The 16078-nt window shown below is 39.5% G+C and overlaps 2 protein-coding genes across 2 annotated transcripts; one reads left to right on the top strand and one right to left on the bottom strand.

The window, feature by feature from the left end:
* The first annotated feature begins 1343 nt into the window (after positions 1-1343).
* TMEM221 (transmembrane protein 221) lies at positions 1344-8560 on the top strand. The gene is made up of 3 exons (XM_063457295.1): positions 1344-1907; positions 5085-5170; positions 7292-8560. The coding sequence occupies exons 1-3, from the start codon at positions 1621-1623 to the stop codon at positions 7912-7914; spliced, it is 996 nt and encodes a 331-aa protein (XP_063313365.1). The 5' UTR covers positions 1344-1620; the 3' UTR covers positions 7915-8560.
* A 1934-nt stretch (positions 8561-10494) lies between these two features.
* On the bottom strand, positions 10495-15716 carry BORCS8 (BLOC-1 related complex subunit 8). The gene is made up of 4 exons (XM_063455374.1): positions 15559-15716; positions 13739-13851; positions 13357-13421; positions 10495-10749 (listed from the first exon to the last, which is right to left on the bottom strand). The coding sequence occupies exons 1-4, from the start codon at positions 15629-15631 to the stop codon at positions 10638-10640; spliced, it is 363 nt and encodes a 120-aa protein (XP_063311444.1). The 5' UTR covers positions 15632-15716; the 3' UTR covers positions 10495-10637.
* Positions 15717-16078: the final 362 nt, after the last annotated feature.

Genomic DNA, 16078 nt, shown 5'->3' with positions numbered 1-16078 from the left:
ATTTGGGAGTAGAGAAGGTCAACGTTTCAGTTCAAAGGGACCTTCATCAAAAATGTTATCAAGGCATGATTTCCTTTGGAATTTTATTTTTATTTTTCTACAGTCAGATGTGCCACCAGAGTACTCCACTTTCTCATCTGGGAACAGTTAAAGCGGCATTAACATGAGTGAATTTTCCAACTACATTTACCAGGCAGGAGCTATGCACCTGATAATTTATTTTCCGCCAAATCATTCTGTTTTTTCTTATCATAAATAAGAACTTTGTGACTCTTCCTCTTAAAAAATTTAAATCAAAGCTGTCAACTAATCACATAGTAATAATTTCACATAACACAAAACAAAATGTGAGGAAACTGAAATATTACATCTCTCACCCAAATGACAGGCAACATCCTAAAGACTAATTGGAAATTTGAATGATACAAATCAATTTGCTACAAAAGAGAACCCAGGCAGCAAAGGAGGTTAAAAAACGGTTGAAACTCCCGCCCCTTCCCCCTCCTTCTCCTGAACAAAACAATTCAAAGATTCTTTCTTTTATCCTGTTGGACACTGCACTGTTTCCAAGAAACTGGGGACTGCTGCGATCTATTTAGGAGGACCCCACATTTACTACCAATAACCTTTATTTCAAAAATATTCCAAGAGCCAATATTTCAGGAGGCATTGCGAAGGTTAAAAAGGGCAGTTGGTTTCACAGGATATAACTATCAGGGGGGTAAGAAACTTAAGTTTATCTTGAGTGCAGAAGCTATATGTCTGTGTCTTCACAAGGGAGATGCAAAGAGATGGAAGTGTTGTATTGATGAAAGGGTAGAATACGTTAGCATGTTTTCTTGTGGTGGAACAGAATTTGAGATTATTGTCTGGTGTTTTACTGCCATATGAATTATTATCTTTGTACAACAGTTTTGCCTGCAGACAACCTTTTGATGCTTTTTGTTATAAACCACGTAGATTTGCTTCGCACCAAAAATTCTGATGGATCTAGAATTTGATGGATATTTTTTCTGAAATTTGACTTTAAATTTTCAGCAAACAATTTAAATTGCAGTCAGTGTGAGCTTTTTTGATCTTTTAGAGTGGATTGTACTCTTATACATTTGAGAAAAAAACTAAAAGTAAAATTAAGAGAATTTTTTTTCTTTAAAACAGAATAGTGCATTTGTAGTACTTTTTTTTAAAAGTTGTTTTTTATTAACTTCGACTAGTAAAAGCTGTATTTGGAAACCTGGTTATGACTGGTTAGTTTGTTTAATAGACGTTTTGATTTTGAATAGAATTTGAATAGAATTTATATTGCGGCAATTGTACCTTTTAGTGTAATCTAGAGTAGATTAATCTAGGAATTATTAAGGAAGTCAAAGATGATAAATCTCGGTTTATAGAACATTCTTGTATTTTTAAGTTAATTGAAGACTGTAGAAAATGACCCATTCTGTGAATCTGCTGAGACTTAGAGAACAGGAGCTTTGTGGCGGAGGGATTTAGTTTATTTGTTACAAAAGATAGATTCTATTTTGGATTGAGTAGAACACATTTGGACCATCTACAATCTGTGATTTGCTTCAGTTTTAAAGTCAACTTAAAAACCATAGTTTACTGCAGATCTACACCATGCCATCCCATTACAGTCAGCAGTCCCTAACCGTCCTAGCTCTTTTTGGCGTCCTGGCTGCCATCATGGCGTCTCTTTCGGTCATTTTAATCTTCCAGGTTCAAACCACTGTGAAACAGGGGGACCACACGGCAGGATTGGGCCCAGCTGCTGGCAAGATTCTTCTGCCAGCCTCTGTAGTTCTGGCTGCTCTGTGTCTTGCTCTTAATACAAGCTGCTTTCTGCTTTGCTTGCTACACTCGTACTTTACTTCGGAAGCGATCCGAGAGGACCCTGAGTCTAGAAGGTGAGTACACAAGGGATGACAGGAATTTGGTGTTCTGCGTATGCAAAATCATGTGAAATATAAATGACCTACCCATGGTGCATTGTGTTTTTATTGTAATACTGGGCAAAAAGTATATTACAAGTTCAAAAACAGCCATCATTATCTGGCGAAGTATTTCGCGTTAGAAAGGTTCCATTGATGTGATGTGAATAGATATGTGTTTTATTTTGTCCTTTGTATACAGACTCTGTTACTTTATCAGACATAATGCTGAACAACACAGAAAGCATCACGACTAAATGTAATTTTTGTCTGGAATTCAATGTGAATTTAACATGTTTAGGTCAAAATGTCAGAACTTAAAAAACAAATCTGACTTGGAGAATTTTTCCGGCTAAAATTTTAAATTAATTTATTGAATTCTTGTCAATTTATACTTTAGCCAGTAACCCTGAGGGATGCATCATCTCCACCACGCAAGTTGTTGAGAACTGTATTTCCCATGATGCTCAAGTAACCGCTTACAGCATGCAGAGAATTAGAGACAGTGTGGCTCACAAATCTCTCCAGTGCTAAACTTAATTCTTGTTTTACTGTTCTAAGTCATCGACTGGAGGAGCCAAAGAATGAAACAGATTTTGTGCCTTAAGCGCCAAATCTGGCCTTTTCATGTCTGCACTGTAGCTGGATTCAGGGACAGTGACTGTGCCTCTTTTATAGCAGAAAGAAAAATTCCTGGCAAGGGATGATCAATAGTCTACTGAATTACACCCTGAATTACACCCAATGCTAAGAAGATCGCTTCACAGAATTATACATAAGGGTCCTTCCACCCCTTTTATTTTCAATGTATACTTTGTTCTTGTCTAGCTTTTTTAAGAGCTGTGCCTTTGCCTCAATGAATGTCTGCCCCAGATTTCAAATGCTCGCCCTTTTGTTCTGGCCAATTCCTAATAACAATGAGCCAGCGTGAAGCGCTTTGCAGGTCATTAGCATTCTCATGGACATTAACTCTTTGTTGGCAGTGGCACTAACTAAAGACGTTAGAGGTCAGTGCACCATGAGAACAAAGGGTGCAGGGACATGTTTAAGGGTCAGTTGCACCTTGCATCACGTGAACTCACGACAGTGATACGTTATTAGTACAGTATAATGTACCGTTCCTGTTAATTGGTTTAAAAATCAGTCTGGAATAGAAACTCAGCTCACTCATTGGCATTAAGTTAAAGGGATCAATTCTTGCGGACAATGAGTTTTACATTAAATAATGTCTTATTAGGTCTATTTTTCTACTAGCTTCTGCTCCACTTTTCAAGCACTCTCAAGCCAAAGTTTACTCCCTGCTACCGAGATCAGTAGCACAAATTCACATTTAAAAAAAAATTATTAAAAAAATGTAATTCTGACAGATGTCTGACACATTTTCCAGTTGAATTCCCTTTTTGTTTTTTACATTATGCTCTATGAAAAATTTCTGTAAAATTCACACTAGAAACAAATATATATAAATAAAAAAAAGATAAAATTTTCCCCAATTCCTGATATTTAATCTCCCTGAGATATTTAATTTCACTAAACAATGAGATGATATTCAATCTCTGTTTAGTGAGTAGACCCCTGAGGGGTCCAGGGAGGACTGGAGCAAATGTCAGAGTGAAACATCATTTTGGTTTACAGATGGCAGAACTGTAAGTCTGTACATAAACAAAAGAAATGGGTAAAATTAGAAAAATAGTTCATTGTTTTACCTCGGACATGTGGCAGATGGTAGCCAGGTGTCTAAAAACGCCATACAGCCATATGTACAACTCAGGACAATGTACTCCAACTCAGACAGAATTCTACATGCATAAATACCCCTTAAAAAAGGAATTGTTAATTAGCTGTTATGCCTGCAGGGATACATTTGTGGCTGTGCTTCCAAAGTCATTATTAAGTGAAAGTAAGAATTCCTTGGTAATGCCATTAATGAAGCCGAGACAATTTAAAGGGAACAGGCCAAGCACCAGAAGCACATTGCATTTTCCAAAGTGCATGATACTTACAATTTGCTGAGCCCACTCACAATACATTATACATTAAAATTAGCTTATCACAGCAATGATTTATAAAAATCGCAGCTGCTATATAGACAGCCCACTGTCTACTATATAGACAAAACGGTATATCAGGTAGTCCGGAGTGAAAAAGACTATATGTAGTTGAATGCGTTTTACATATTTGTAGATGCTTCCTTGGCTGGTTCGAGGAGGCTTAGGATTTTGGGGGTAATATATGCTATAAAATGTAACTCCTATGATTAAGGTATCAGGGTAAGCGCATCCTGAAGGCAAAAAATTCCTAAAACTTAAGCTTCCAAACCTAACTATTCCCGTAACCACCTAAATCTATAGCCCCGTACAGCAGTGATTCTGGCATTATGAGGAGACCAATAAAACAGCCCTATAATGATACATGGCTTTTTAATGTCAGCCCATATCACCATATAAAGGGATCCTCCAGGCACTATAACAACTTATGGGGCCAAGAGGTCCCTTGCACCTGCTTACCTTAAACTGTTAAAGAAATTAATTAACCCCAAAGTTTTGAATCTAGTCTTCTCCTTCCTCTATTGTCCAAGTCTTGAATCCGGAAGCCTTGGACATAGTTTTCCTTTCACAAAACAGTTTCAGAAAAATATGTATGTTTCTCAAGCCGTTTTGTGAATGGGGAACTACTGATTGGCTTAGAGTGTCATCAGATGCCCTCAGTCAGTCAGTGGCAACCCTGTCCAATCGTAAGGAGAGGTACTGGACAACACTTTTGGGTTAAACTGTCTGTTGATGTTTTAACTACTAATGGTAAGCTGGCGGCAGGAAGCTCCTGACACCATAACAACTTCAATTAGATGAAGTTGTTATAGTGCCTGGATTGTTCCTTTAAATTGCAGCAGGGAGTGTGAGCAGGTTGTGAGGTCAGATGAGTTGAAGTGGTAGGGGACTGAACTTTGGAAGGTCAAGGAAGGCTTTTGTGAAGATGTGTTTTTTGAGGCATTTGGACAATATTGTAAGAGATGAAGGTTTATGAGGTAATAGTTAAATCGACTAATTGAAGTACATGTTAATCTCCAATGTGAAGATATTCTTTAATTTTTTTTATAAGTCTGTCGCCTCTCCCCAGTGCAAAAGTCATATTCTAATTATGTGCCCTATCTAGGGGGGACTGGTTCCTGCTGGATAACCGGAGTATTCGTCAATCTGCTGTCTGCCTGTTCTGCCTTGGGGTCTCCCTATATTTAGCCGGTGAGTTTACATTGCTGGTGAATGGACATTTTTCGCAAATAAATATTATTATTTATATAACTCTCAAAGTAATGAGCCTCAATTATCTATAAATATAATTAAAAGGTCAAGTATGGGGAAAAACGACCCGCTTTTCAATACATAACACAGAGAACACGTTCAAAATTAAATAAATTGCTATTTTTCTGTTTAATGGGTCTGTGTGCTGGAGCAGACAGATGGATCCCACAGCAGAAATAAACCTCCAACCAGGAGCATCCCTTTCTGGTCAAAGTGGTCCCAACAGGGATTTATTGAATATGTAGTTTATTATCAATAATCCTATAGCATGAATAGAACTGCTTTGAAAGCTAAAACCATCCTAGCATGACTGTTAACACTAGAGCTGAGCGGACACCTGGATGTTCGGGCCCGGCGGGTTCGGCCGAACTTTGAAAAAAAAGTCCGGGTTCGGGCTTGAATTTGACCCCGAACCCGAACCCCATTGAAGTCAATGGGGACCCGAACTTTTGGGCACTAAAATGCCTCTAAAAAAGTCCTGGAAAAGGCTAGAGGGCTGCAAAAGGAAGTAAAATGGGGGTAAGGGTAGGACAAGTGCCCTGCAAACAAATGTGGATATGGAAATCACTTAAAATAACATAAAATAAGCAGGCGCTTAGTAGATAACTCCCTAATTCACATGGTATTAGGAAGCTATCTACCAAAAGGCTGAAAGACCTAAATTGGTAAAGATTACTTAGTATTAGTAAATTCAGCCCCTACTCGCTATACCGCGAGTAGGGGCGTGTCTAGAAAACAGTGAGCAGCCAGTGGCTGCTTACTGTAAAAAAAAACAAAAAAACCTATTGCCCCCACCCCTGTGCGACAGGTGGGGGCCCTAAATAAGAATGTGGAGGGGGACCTACTGTCCTCCCCTCCGGCCCCCACCCCTGAGCGGCGGATGGGGGCCTTAAATAACAATAAGGGGGGGTGGGGACCTACTGTCATCCACCCCGGCCCCTAGCCCTGAGTGGTGGGTGGGGGCCATAAATAAGAATGTGGAGGGGGGGGGGCTACTGTCCTCCCCCCGGCCCCCACCCCTGCGCGGCGGCTGTGGGCCCTAAATAACAATAAGGGGGGGACCTAATGTCCGGCCCCCACCCCTGCGCGGCGTGTGGGGGCCATAAATAACAATAAGGGGGGGGATTACTTAGTATTAGTAAATTCAGCCCCTACTCGCTATACCGCGAGTAGGGGCGTGTCTAGTATACAGTGAGCAGCCAGTGCCAGTAGAATACCACAGTTTGTGGAGTGCCAAGTTGAATATAATGTAGCAGGAATGTGGAACTGCACTCAAACCCATTTGAAATGAATCCGGGTGCACCAGACCAGTACCAGGAACCAAGTATTTGATGAGGAAAAATAGAAGAGTCCAGGCACATTTATTGAACCCACTGCAACATTTCGACCTGCTTGACAAAGACCGTGTAGGTCAAAACGTTGCAGTGGGTTCAATAAATTTGCCTTTTTGTATCCTGAGAGTGCCTGGAATTATCTTCTATTTTTCCTCAACACATTTATTCCATTGATATTTCCTATGTTGTATAGTTGTGATGGTGCCTAAAATGACCCTTTAAAGAAGTACTTTATTTTAATCCATATCTACTACTTTTTCTAAAGTCTACATATTTAAAATCAACTACTGTATAACACTAAGTTTCCCTCCAATCTTTGCCTGGTCCTAATATATAACCATGTGCTGTGTTCACAGTTTCAACTGGCTCAGACTGCAAGGGATGGGGGCTTTAAATAAGTTTAAATTCCCGTGACTGATTTAAAGTTCCCATGAGAAGTTAGGGTTTCAATGTGAGTAGGTTTTACTAGCAAATAAGTTCCTTACACAAGGTTCTTTCAGTACACATACATGACAATAAACAGAGATATACCTCTTTGGAATTCATTAACATTATCCTGGGTACATAACGGGTGACCCTCTAGCTGAATTTGTTGGGACTCATTGTCATATATAAAATCACCCCAGCCGATACAAGCTAGCAAATATTTTCCTGATTAGATATGTCCTCTGTTCCATAAGAAGTTATCAGTCCCTACAAAATAACATTATCTCCTCTGTCTCTACAGCTTTGTCTTTATATATGCTAATCCTGTTTGAGATCGAAACTGGAATTGCCAGCTCGTGCATCCTGACTTTGGGTTCCATTTTTATGATCATCACGGTGGGCCATACATTACACAAGGCAACCCAGGTTACACATCACAGCCACGAAGAGCTGCCTAGTACTCTCTTTGAAAATGACTCCGCTCCTAGTGGAGATCTTAATGACTCGGTGCCTTCCAATGATTTAAACAACGGCAAAGAGGTGTCTCCTGTGCGTCCTCGTCCCGAAATCCATCGTGAGTTTTCCTATCCTCCATACATCCAGCAGCAGCAGAAACAACAGCAACAACAGCAACAACAGCTACATCAACTACAGCAACAACAACTACACCAACAGCAGCATCAGAAACTCCAGCCTTTTTCCCCACCACTACCCCACATTTCCTGCGTGTTGAACCAGAGTGATATCACAGGCCATAGAAACGGAGAGGAGCGTTTTAACATACCCAGGATACAAAGGACACTTTCTGCAGAATCAGGGCTCATGCAGCCAAATTCCAAGCCATGGAATGGAGTAAACCAGGAACTCAGAACAATGATCCCAAGAAAACCAGGAGTAGTGGGAAAGGATTCCACATTAGTATGAAAAGGTTACCAAAACAACAACATCACAAAAATAGAACATGCCAAAGCTTCAACAGTTAGAACCCGAACATACCGAGGAAGATTGATTAAGGTGTTCTGTTCTAAAAAGTGGGGCAATCATTATGGAAACCATTGGTGAATTCTCCCCTTTTACATTTTTGCACCACTTTTTAGAACAGAACACCTTGATTAATCTCCCCTATGAGTTCTTTTCAAAAGGGGGAAAGGTTCTCTCTGCAACAAGGAATGTCGGGTTCAAATTCTTTATTCTATGTCCAGTCACACCAATCTGCTAGCATAAACTCTTGTTGTGGCCGCATCTCACTGTGTGCAAGATCCAGGATATTACTGGATTCCAAAGAACCGACGAACATAACTAGGGCACATGAACTGGAAGAGAAAATGAGCCACACAGCTTACAAGGAGCCAATCACAGCATTCTACTGGGAAGTGCCACATAGCACTGGGAACTAAACATAATTTATGTGTGCTACAGGAGAGGAGCAACGGTGGACAATTGACACACTTTGTAAAATCTTCAAAATGTAAACCAATACTCTTTTGGAAAGTAGATAGGAGTCAGGAGCTTAGACAAAATATAGTTATCTTCACTGAGAAAATAAAGAGACATGATGGGGGGAAAAAAACTATTGAGAATTGGACCATGTCATATGCCAGCCATCTATGTCTCATAATCCACAATTTGACTGCAATAAGTTTGTTTAGTCTGGAAAATCAATAACAAAAAAAGATTCCTATGCACTGATGTTTCTATAGAGATTGCATTTACAAGACTGTATAGAAATAGCTGTCCTGTGTGTTTTGAGTATACCATATTACTGTGCTCTAATGGCAGTGTCAAAGGGATGCTCTAAACAACATAGCCACTACAGCTCAGTGTAATGATTATGTTGCCAGGAGAGTCTCTGGTTGACCTCCTTGTTCTTGTTTTTTTCGACAAACTATTTTGAAGAAGTTAGAAGAAGAAGTGGGCTCATCCCTACACCTAGAGACTGCTCCCTTTTCAGATGACTTGATAGTGAAGGGGTATGTTATTCCGTATTATCACTATCAATTCAATCAAACATGGATTTTGTATACTCATGTATCTTATAAAACATGATAACTTTACATCAACATACCTTTTTAGATGTATAACGTTGGAGACATTTGAGTTGTGTGGTGGTATATAATTGGAAACTATATAAGCAAACCCTATAGATGAAGTATGTAATATCTACAATACACACTTGCGTCCCCTAAATAAGCAGTATAAACATCCTGTGTGATGCAAAATGGAAAATCATTAAGAATGTTAAATCATAACCACAGTATTCCCCTTGCAAAAAAAACAGAAAAAAAAAAAACTCACTTTATTTTTTTTTAATTAAAAATATTCCAAATGACCCTTAAACACGTTACAATATGAGGATTTCAAAAATGTGAAAATAAATACAGCTACACAGGGGCAAGTTTACAATAACTTTTCTCTTAGGCTTATACTTTGGTCTGTGCATCACTTTACATACTTTTTAAATGTTTGCTTTCCTTAGTGAAACAAAGGGTTAGAAGGCTATTAAGAGAACACTCTAGGCACCATAGCCACTTCATCTTATAGAAGTGGTTATGGCGCCTGGAGTTCCCTGGCGCAGTTCCACAGTCCAGTTTTAAACCATTTTAAAAAGGTTTAACACTGTATGAGAGCCTCTGGATGCCAGTGACTCTGCCTCCAGCCTTTGGCTAAGGAGTGTAATTCTGCTTTAGCTATACCAACTCATAACAGCAATAGGTGGCAATGATAGGATGAGAACACTCTCCTGATACGCTCAGTTTATTACTGCATTGCATAATGCAGAAACATTAACCAAAGAAACAGGGAAAGGGCTGAACTGCAGGCGACCAGGGACTTTCATCCAGCCATTCGAATACAGCGTAACACTGAACAGCATTGCAACTCTATGCAGCCCTTTTCACCCAAGGTTTTTAATGATGCTGTCTGGTCCAATCCAATGCTTTTCATGTAGAAGTACTGTGAACCTATAGTGCATGCACATACATATACACACACGTCCCAGTAATGTTAAAAGATTTTTATTTACCACACTTTAGAGCTATTCACTAAACTTTTAATTTAGAAAATCTAAATCAGAATGCCATAATTTAGACTAAAATACTGGATTAGGAAAAAGTCTGCAACTCTGCTAAAGTCACATTTTGGCAATTTAGCCTTCATTTTATACTTGAGATCTAATTTGCTAAAATTCAGAGTTTAGTAAATATCTATGTTTAACTTCAATGTAACCTACCCAACCAAATCATATCTCCCTTTGAAATCTCCAAATATAAACTCTTGCTATACTTGTTCCATAAAATGGGTGAGAGTTGCAATACTGTTCAAGTGAATCCACTGGTTACTATGGTGATTGCTCTATATTTGTATTAGTCACATTTTACAGTGATTCCACCTCACTATAGCCCTTGCATAAAGACACAGTTGTCTCTTAAAAGTAAATGTCATTGTTTTGTCCATCTACTGATCAAACAGATCCATGGCACACAAAATGTAAACAAAACATTTAAATACAGATGTACAGCTATTACCCATTCCTAGTGATAGATTGTATTGCTCTATTCATATAGAATGAGCCCGCTCGTAGTTTTATTAAACTAATCCATATTACATTGTAGGACTGTGACATGAACAGGATGAGTTATTTTGCGGTGCTATCTCCGGCCTTGCAAAGTATTCAGCTGATGTTTAAGGGTGGCAGCTTGTTTTAGAAGGCCATCGATGCTCTTGAAGTGGACACTGCTAAAGTTCATACTCCTGAGGGCACTGTGGGGAAAACACACCAGTATTAAAAAAAAAAAGTTAAAAAGGAACAAGCTATAACAATACAAATATTTATTATTGATGTTGGTAATCCTTACTGAGGATACATGCCCACCCTTAACGACACATGACATGTGTGACATGTCATGATTCCCTTTTATTCCAGAAGTTTGGTCCTTAAGGGGTAAAAAAAAACAAAAAAACTTAACAGTAATCCAGTTTTCCTGCTGTAGTTGCTCTTTACTCAATGATATTAAAGGGACTCTCCAGTGCCAGGAAAACAATCTGTTTTCCTGGCACTGCAGGTCCCCTTGCTCTCCCACCAGCCATCCCTGGTTGCTGAAAGGGTTAAAACCCCTTCAGTGACTTACCTGAGACCCCCGCCGATGTCCATCGGCGGTGGTTTCGGGTCGCCGCTGCTCCAACCCTTCATTACGTCAGCCGGCGGGGGAGACTGATCCCGCCCGCCGGCTGAGGAGACCTAATGCGCATGCTTTTCAATGCTTTCCTATGGGGAATTGAGCGACGCTGGAGGTCCTCACACAGCGTGAGGACGTCCAGCGACGCTCTAGCACAGAAAACCTGTGCTAGAAACCAGGAAGTGCCCTCTAGTGGCTGTCTAGTAGACAGTCACTAGAGGAGGAGTTAACCCTGCAAGGTAATTATTGCAGTTTTTGAAAACTGCAATAATTACAGTTGCAGGGTTAAGGGTAGTGGGAGTTGGCACCCAGACCACTCCAATGGGCAGAAGTGGTCTGGGTGCCTGGAGTGTCCCTTTAAATGTCCAGATGATCTTAGTCCAATCAAATGCTTTTCATGGAAAATTCGATGCATCTCATGGAGAAGCATTAAATCCGAGATCCAATAAGAAGCATTGCAATGCTGAACATGAAGGATTCCAATTACTAAAAGTATCCACAAGGAAATGTCTCTAGTGGCTGTTTGATTGAACATTAAACATTGCCATTTCTCACAAAAGGCAATGCACACACTAGTCATACTGAAAAGATGATCTATGCACCAAAACCACTGCACTAAGATGTATTGTTTTGGTGCTTAAAGTATCCAATGAATAGGTCTATTTTTTTTAATTTAAAGTGTTATGTGAGCATATATAGTGCATTCATACAAACTAACAGTGTTGTACTCACAGTATATAACTGTGCTGATGGCTCACAGGTATTATCTATAATATTCACCTAAAATAAAATAGAGCCTGAACTCTTTACTTGATAGAATATGTAGACGTTCTATCACTACCATGGCGTGTTTGCAGAGTGCCATTTCAGAACCAGAGCTCATGTAACTGACAATTAAACATTTACTGTAAATGTATTAAATGAAGAGCACTCAAATATATAAAAAAAAAAAAAAAATTCACACATGCTTGTTGCAGAAGGAGGCAGGAATTTTTTTTTCCTGCATTACATAAGCATGCTGAGGGAGAAAATGTCACTGTTCTTTGCGAGTGCATACATTTCTAATTTACTGAACAATACAATCGGTCGCTTGCCAGGGCGCAGTCAGTGTGAAATATTTTATATGAAAAAGATATGAACTTACAGGTCTTCCAATAAGTGTCTTTTTAAAATAAAAATACAAATCTACATTCCTAAAAATATTGAGCCCTCTGGTCCACCCCTCCTTCGCACATCCCCCTTTGCCCCCCACGGTTCATAAAAAAATAAACTTTTAGTCACTAACCCAAGTCCAATGCCGATGTCCCAGTGCTAGGTCGCTGCCCTGCCAGGTGAGCTAAAGGCGCATGCGCGGCAAGTGCCCCAAGCTCATTAGGCCCTCCCCATAGGAAAGCATTGCTTTAATGCTTCCCTATGCAGACTTAAGGGATGCTGGATGTCCTCATACAGAGTAATGCAGAGTCCGTTAGCCACCAGAAAGTGCCTCTAGTGGCTGTATGTGGACAGTCAAAGTCCTGCAACGTAATTATTGCAGTTTCTAAAAAAACTGCAGGACTAAGTGGGACTGGGACACTGCACTACAATGAGATGAAGTGGTCTGGGTGACTATATAGTGTCCCTTTAACTAGTAATTAAGACAATTACAACTAACAATCAAATTTTTTTTCAAGATCAACATAATAACAATTAATTATATAACAAGTAAAACATCAAGTATTTCTAATTGTATTTATGGTTAACATGTTTTATTACATTAGAAGATGTAATATAATTATATCCAGATCCTGCATAGGAAAGCATAAAGCATACAAATGACTTCCTGCTCTATTGAGAACCATGGGGGGGGGGGGGGGAGAGATGAAAGTAGGCCAAAAGTTCTCGCCTGACTGACATGGATACAAATTCTCTGTACCAGGTCCCACTTATCAGTTCCCGTAGTGATCTGGACTGGTCAAGATCTTGATTACTATTGTCCATTCCATTGTTTTAGATTAAATTTATAATCATCCTTTATGCAACACCACAGCATTTTATGTAGGACTACTCACAAACAGTGAGTGATAACTTCCAATGTTACTGTAGTTATACTCTGAATAATAAAAAAACCCTAAACTATATTCTTCCAAGAACCTTGCACATTGTAGAGCATAAATATATCTCAAGTATACAAAATAAAAACAGAAACAGACACCTGCATGCATACTCTACGGTATATATGGATCCTTGACTTTGTTCCTCCCAGTTCTGCATGTCAGCCTGTGGGATGGAGATAAAAACATGTCAGTTATAGCAATCTTTTTATATTCAGAGAGAATTTCTGATACTACTGCTCACTTATAGTGATGTCCCGAACAGTTCGCCGGGAACCGTTAGCCGGCGAACATGCGCAATGTTCAGTCCGCCCCCTATTCGTCGTCATTGAGTAAACTTTGACCCTGTACCTCACAGTCAGCAGACACATTCCAGCCAATCAGCAGCAGACCCTCCCTCCCAGACCCTCCCACCTCCATGAGGAATAGGTTCGCCGGCGAACGGTTCCTGGCGAACTGTTCGGGACATCACTACTCACTTACCTTGTGCTGAGCTAGCTCAGGAAGAGACCTGCGAACATGCTCCTGTAGTCGGTATAGAGCCACAGATGGCTCATTGGCAAGAACATACATACTCTCCGTAAACTTATCTGTAACTAAAAAAAAAAAAAAAAAAAAAAACAAGCAAAACCCATTACAGGTTAGTAGTGTCTCAGGACATGCCAGTCGTCTGTTACAGTGAAAGGGAAATGGGACTAAATCAAATCTGGTTCCCAGTATGGATGCCAATCAACACTTCATCGTAGTAAGCTTGACAGTGACTAACTAGGATAATGCTTACCAGCTTGAACATGTAAGGCCTATTTACTCCAGGATTCCTCATATATTTGATACAATGTTATCTTAAATATAGTTAGGCTGGGTGTTTTAATTACTTTTATTTGAGATATTGGAACCAACTAAATCAATAGTTTTACTTAAAAGGAGCACTATAGGGTCAGGAACACAAACATGTATTCCTGACCCTATAGGGTTAAAACCACCATCTAGCCCCCCTCGCCTCCCTAAATATAGTAAAATCTTACTTCTATTCAAGTCTGGAGCTGCATGCTTTGTCCCTATTTCCTTTAGACCTGCTGACATCAACAGAAGTGGTAGCCTGATCCAATCACAGTGCTTCCCCATAGGATTGGTTGAGACTGACAAAGAGGCAGATCAGGGGCAGAGCAAGCATGATTCAAACACAGCCCTGGCCAATCAGCATCTCCTCATAGAGATGAATTTAATCAATGAATCTCTATGAGGAAAGTTCAGTGTCTGCATGCAGAGGTAGGAGACACTGAATGTTTGGATGCATCTTAGGCAGCCATGATCCAGGAAGGATCTCTAACAGCTATCTGAGGAGTGGCCAGTGACGTTATCACTAGGCTGTAATGTAAACACTGCATTTTCTCTGAAAAGACAGCGTTTGCATGTTTGCAGCAAAAAGACTGAAGGTAGTGAGTGATTCTACTCACTAGAACAAATTCAATAAGCTGTAGTTGTTCTGGTGATTATAGTGTCCCTTTAATATCTTTATGCCACCACCAAACCTGCAGTGCTTCTATTTTGCTCCCATCTACTTTTGTGGACAATACGATTTAGGTTTCCGTGAGGTGTAGTACAGTTGTAAGCTTTCTACAGTAACCATAAAGCACAGCATATAGGATATACTAAGGGTTACTATATAGAACATTAAAGGACCACTCTAGGCACCCAGACCACTTCAGCTTAATGAGGTGGTCTGGGTGCCAGGTCCTTCTAGGGTTAACCCATTTTTTCATAAACATAGCAGTTTCAGAGAAACTGCTATGTTTATGAATGGGTTAAGCCTTCCCCCTATGTCCTCTAGTGGCTGTCTCATTGACAGCCGCTAGAGGCGCTTGCGTGATTCTCACTGTGAAAATCACAGCGAGAGAGAGAGTGTGAGTGTGAGTGTGAGTGTGTGTGTGTGTGATCAAGCGGGATCTTCCACAGATAATCTAGTGCAGTGAGATTGTGAAGAAATCTTTAACCCCTTAAGGACAAAACTTCGGCAATAAAAGGGAATCATGCGATGTCACACATGTCATGTGTCCTTAAGGGGTTAAAGAGGTTTAAAGAAAATACGATATAAGTAAAAAAAAATACCATAGAACGTTACATTCGAACCTACAGCAAGTATATTAATTAACATAAATACATACAGAGTGCTGTGAGGGGTTTCCGTGCAGCTCATCATGTTTTGGTTTAACTATAAAGTCAATGAATCAACCTTCTAAAGAAGAAAGAATACAAGTGTATAAAAATCACACACGATCCGGAGTCAGAGAATTAATGACTACCTTTCTTCACTTTTATCTGCATCTCCTGCTCCTCCATGGTAAGTGTTCCGTAAAGTGTCACACCCAAATACATCCCGGGGCAACACGGAGAGAAAGGTTCCGGAGTGCTTAGCTCTCATGGCAAAAACAGACCTTCTCTGTGAACTTTACATACACTGCTTCAGAGGAAAGATAGATTGACAGATAGATTATAAATAGATAAATAGACATGCAGACAGATAGATTCTAAATAGATTATACATAGACAGATTATAAATAGAAAGACGTGAATAAATGGACAGATAGATTATACATAGATAGAAAAGAATTATAGACAGATTATAGATAGACCACAGATTATAAATAGACATATAGCTGTATTATAAATAGAAAACACACAGCCATATATAATATAAATAGACAGATTATACATAGATAGACAGACAGATTACAAATAGATACAATATAGATTATAAATAGATGGATAGACAGATTATAAAAAAAAAGATAGATAGATAGACCACAGATTGTAGACAGAAAA

The sequence above is a fragment of the Pelobates fuscus genome, chromosome 5 (assembly GCF_036172605.1).
Source record: "Pelobates fuscus isolate aPelFus1 chromosome 5, aPelFus1.pri, whole genome shotgun sequence".
NCBI lineage: Eukaryota > Metazoa > Chordata > Amphibia > Anura > Pelobatidae > Pelobates > Pelobates fuscus.
The sequence above is the reverse complement of the archived record's forward strand: the minus strand, read 5'-3'. Positions and strand labels throughout refer to the sequence as shown.

Coding starts and splice junctions, on each gene's coding strand:
- TMEM221 (XM_063457295.1), top strand. CDS start 1,621: ATGCCATCCCATTACAGTCAGCAGTCCCTAACCGTCCTAGCTCTTTTT. Junction 1,908..5,084: donor GAGGACCCTGAGTCTAGAAG/GTGAGTACACAA, acceptor TGCCCTATCTAG/GGGGGACTGGTTCCTGCTGG. Junction 5,171..7,291: donor GGTCTCCCTATATTTAGCCG/GTGAGTTTACAT, acceptor CTGTCTCTACAG/CTTTGTCTTTATATATGCTA.
- BORCS8 (XM_063455374.1), bottom strand. CDS start 15,631: ATGTATTTGGGTGTGACACTTTACGGAACACTTACCATGGAGGAGCAG. Junction 13,422..13,738: donor CTGAGCTAGCTCAGCACAAG/GTAAGTGAGTAG, acceptor TCCATCCCACAG/GCTGACATGCAGAACTGGGA. Junction 10,750..13,356: donor ACCGTAGAGTATGCATGCAG/GTGTCTGTTTCT, acceptor TTTTCCCCACAG/TGCCCTCAGGAGTATGAACT.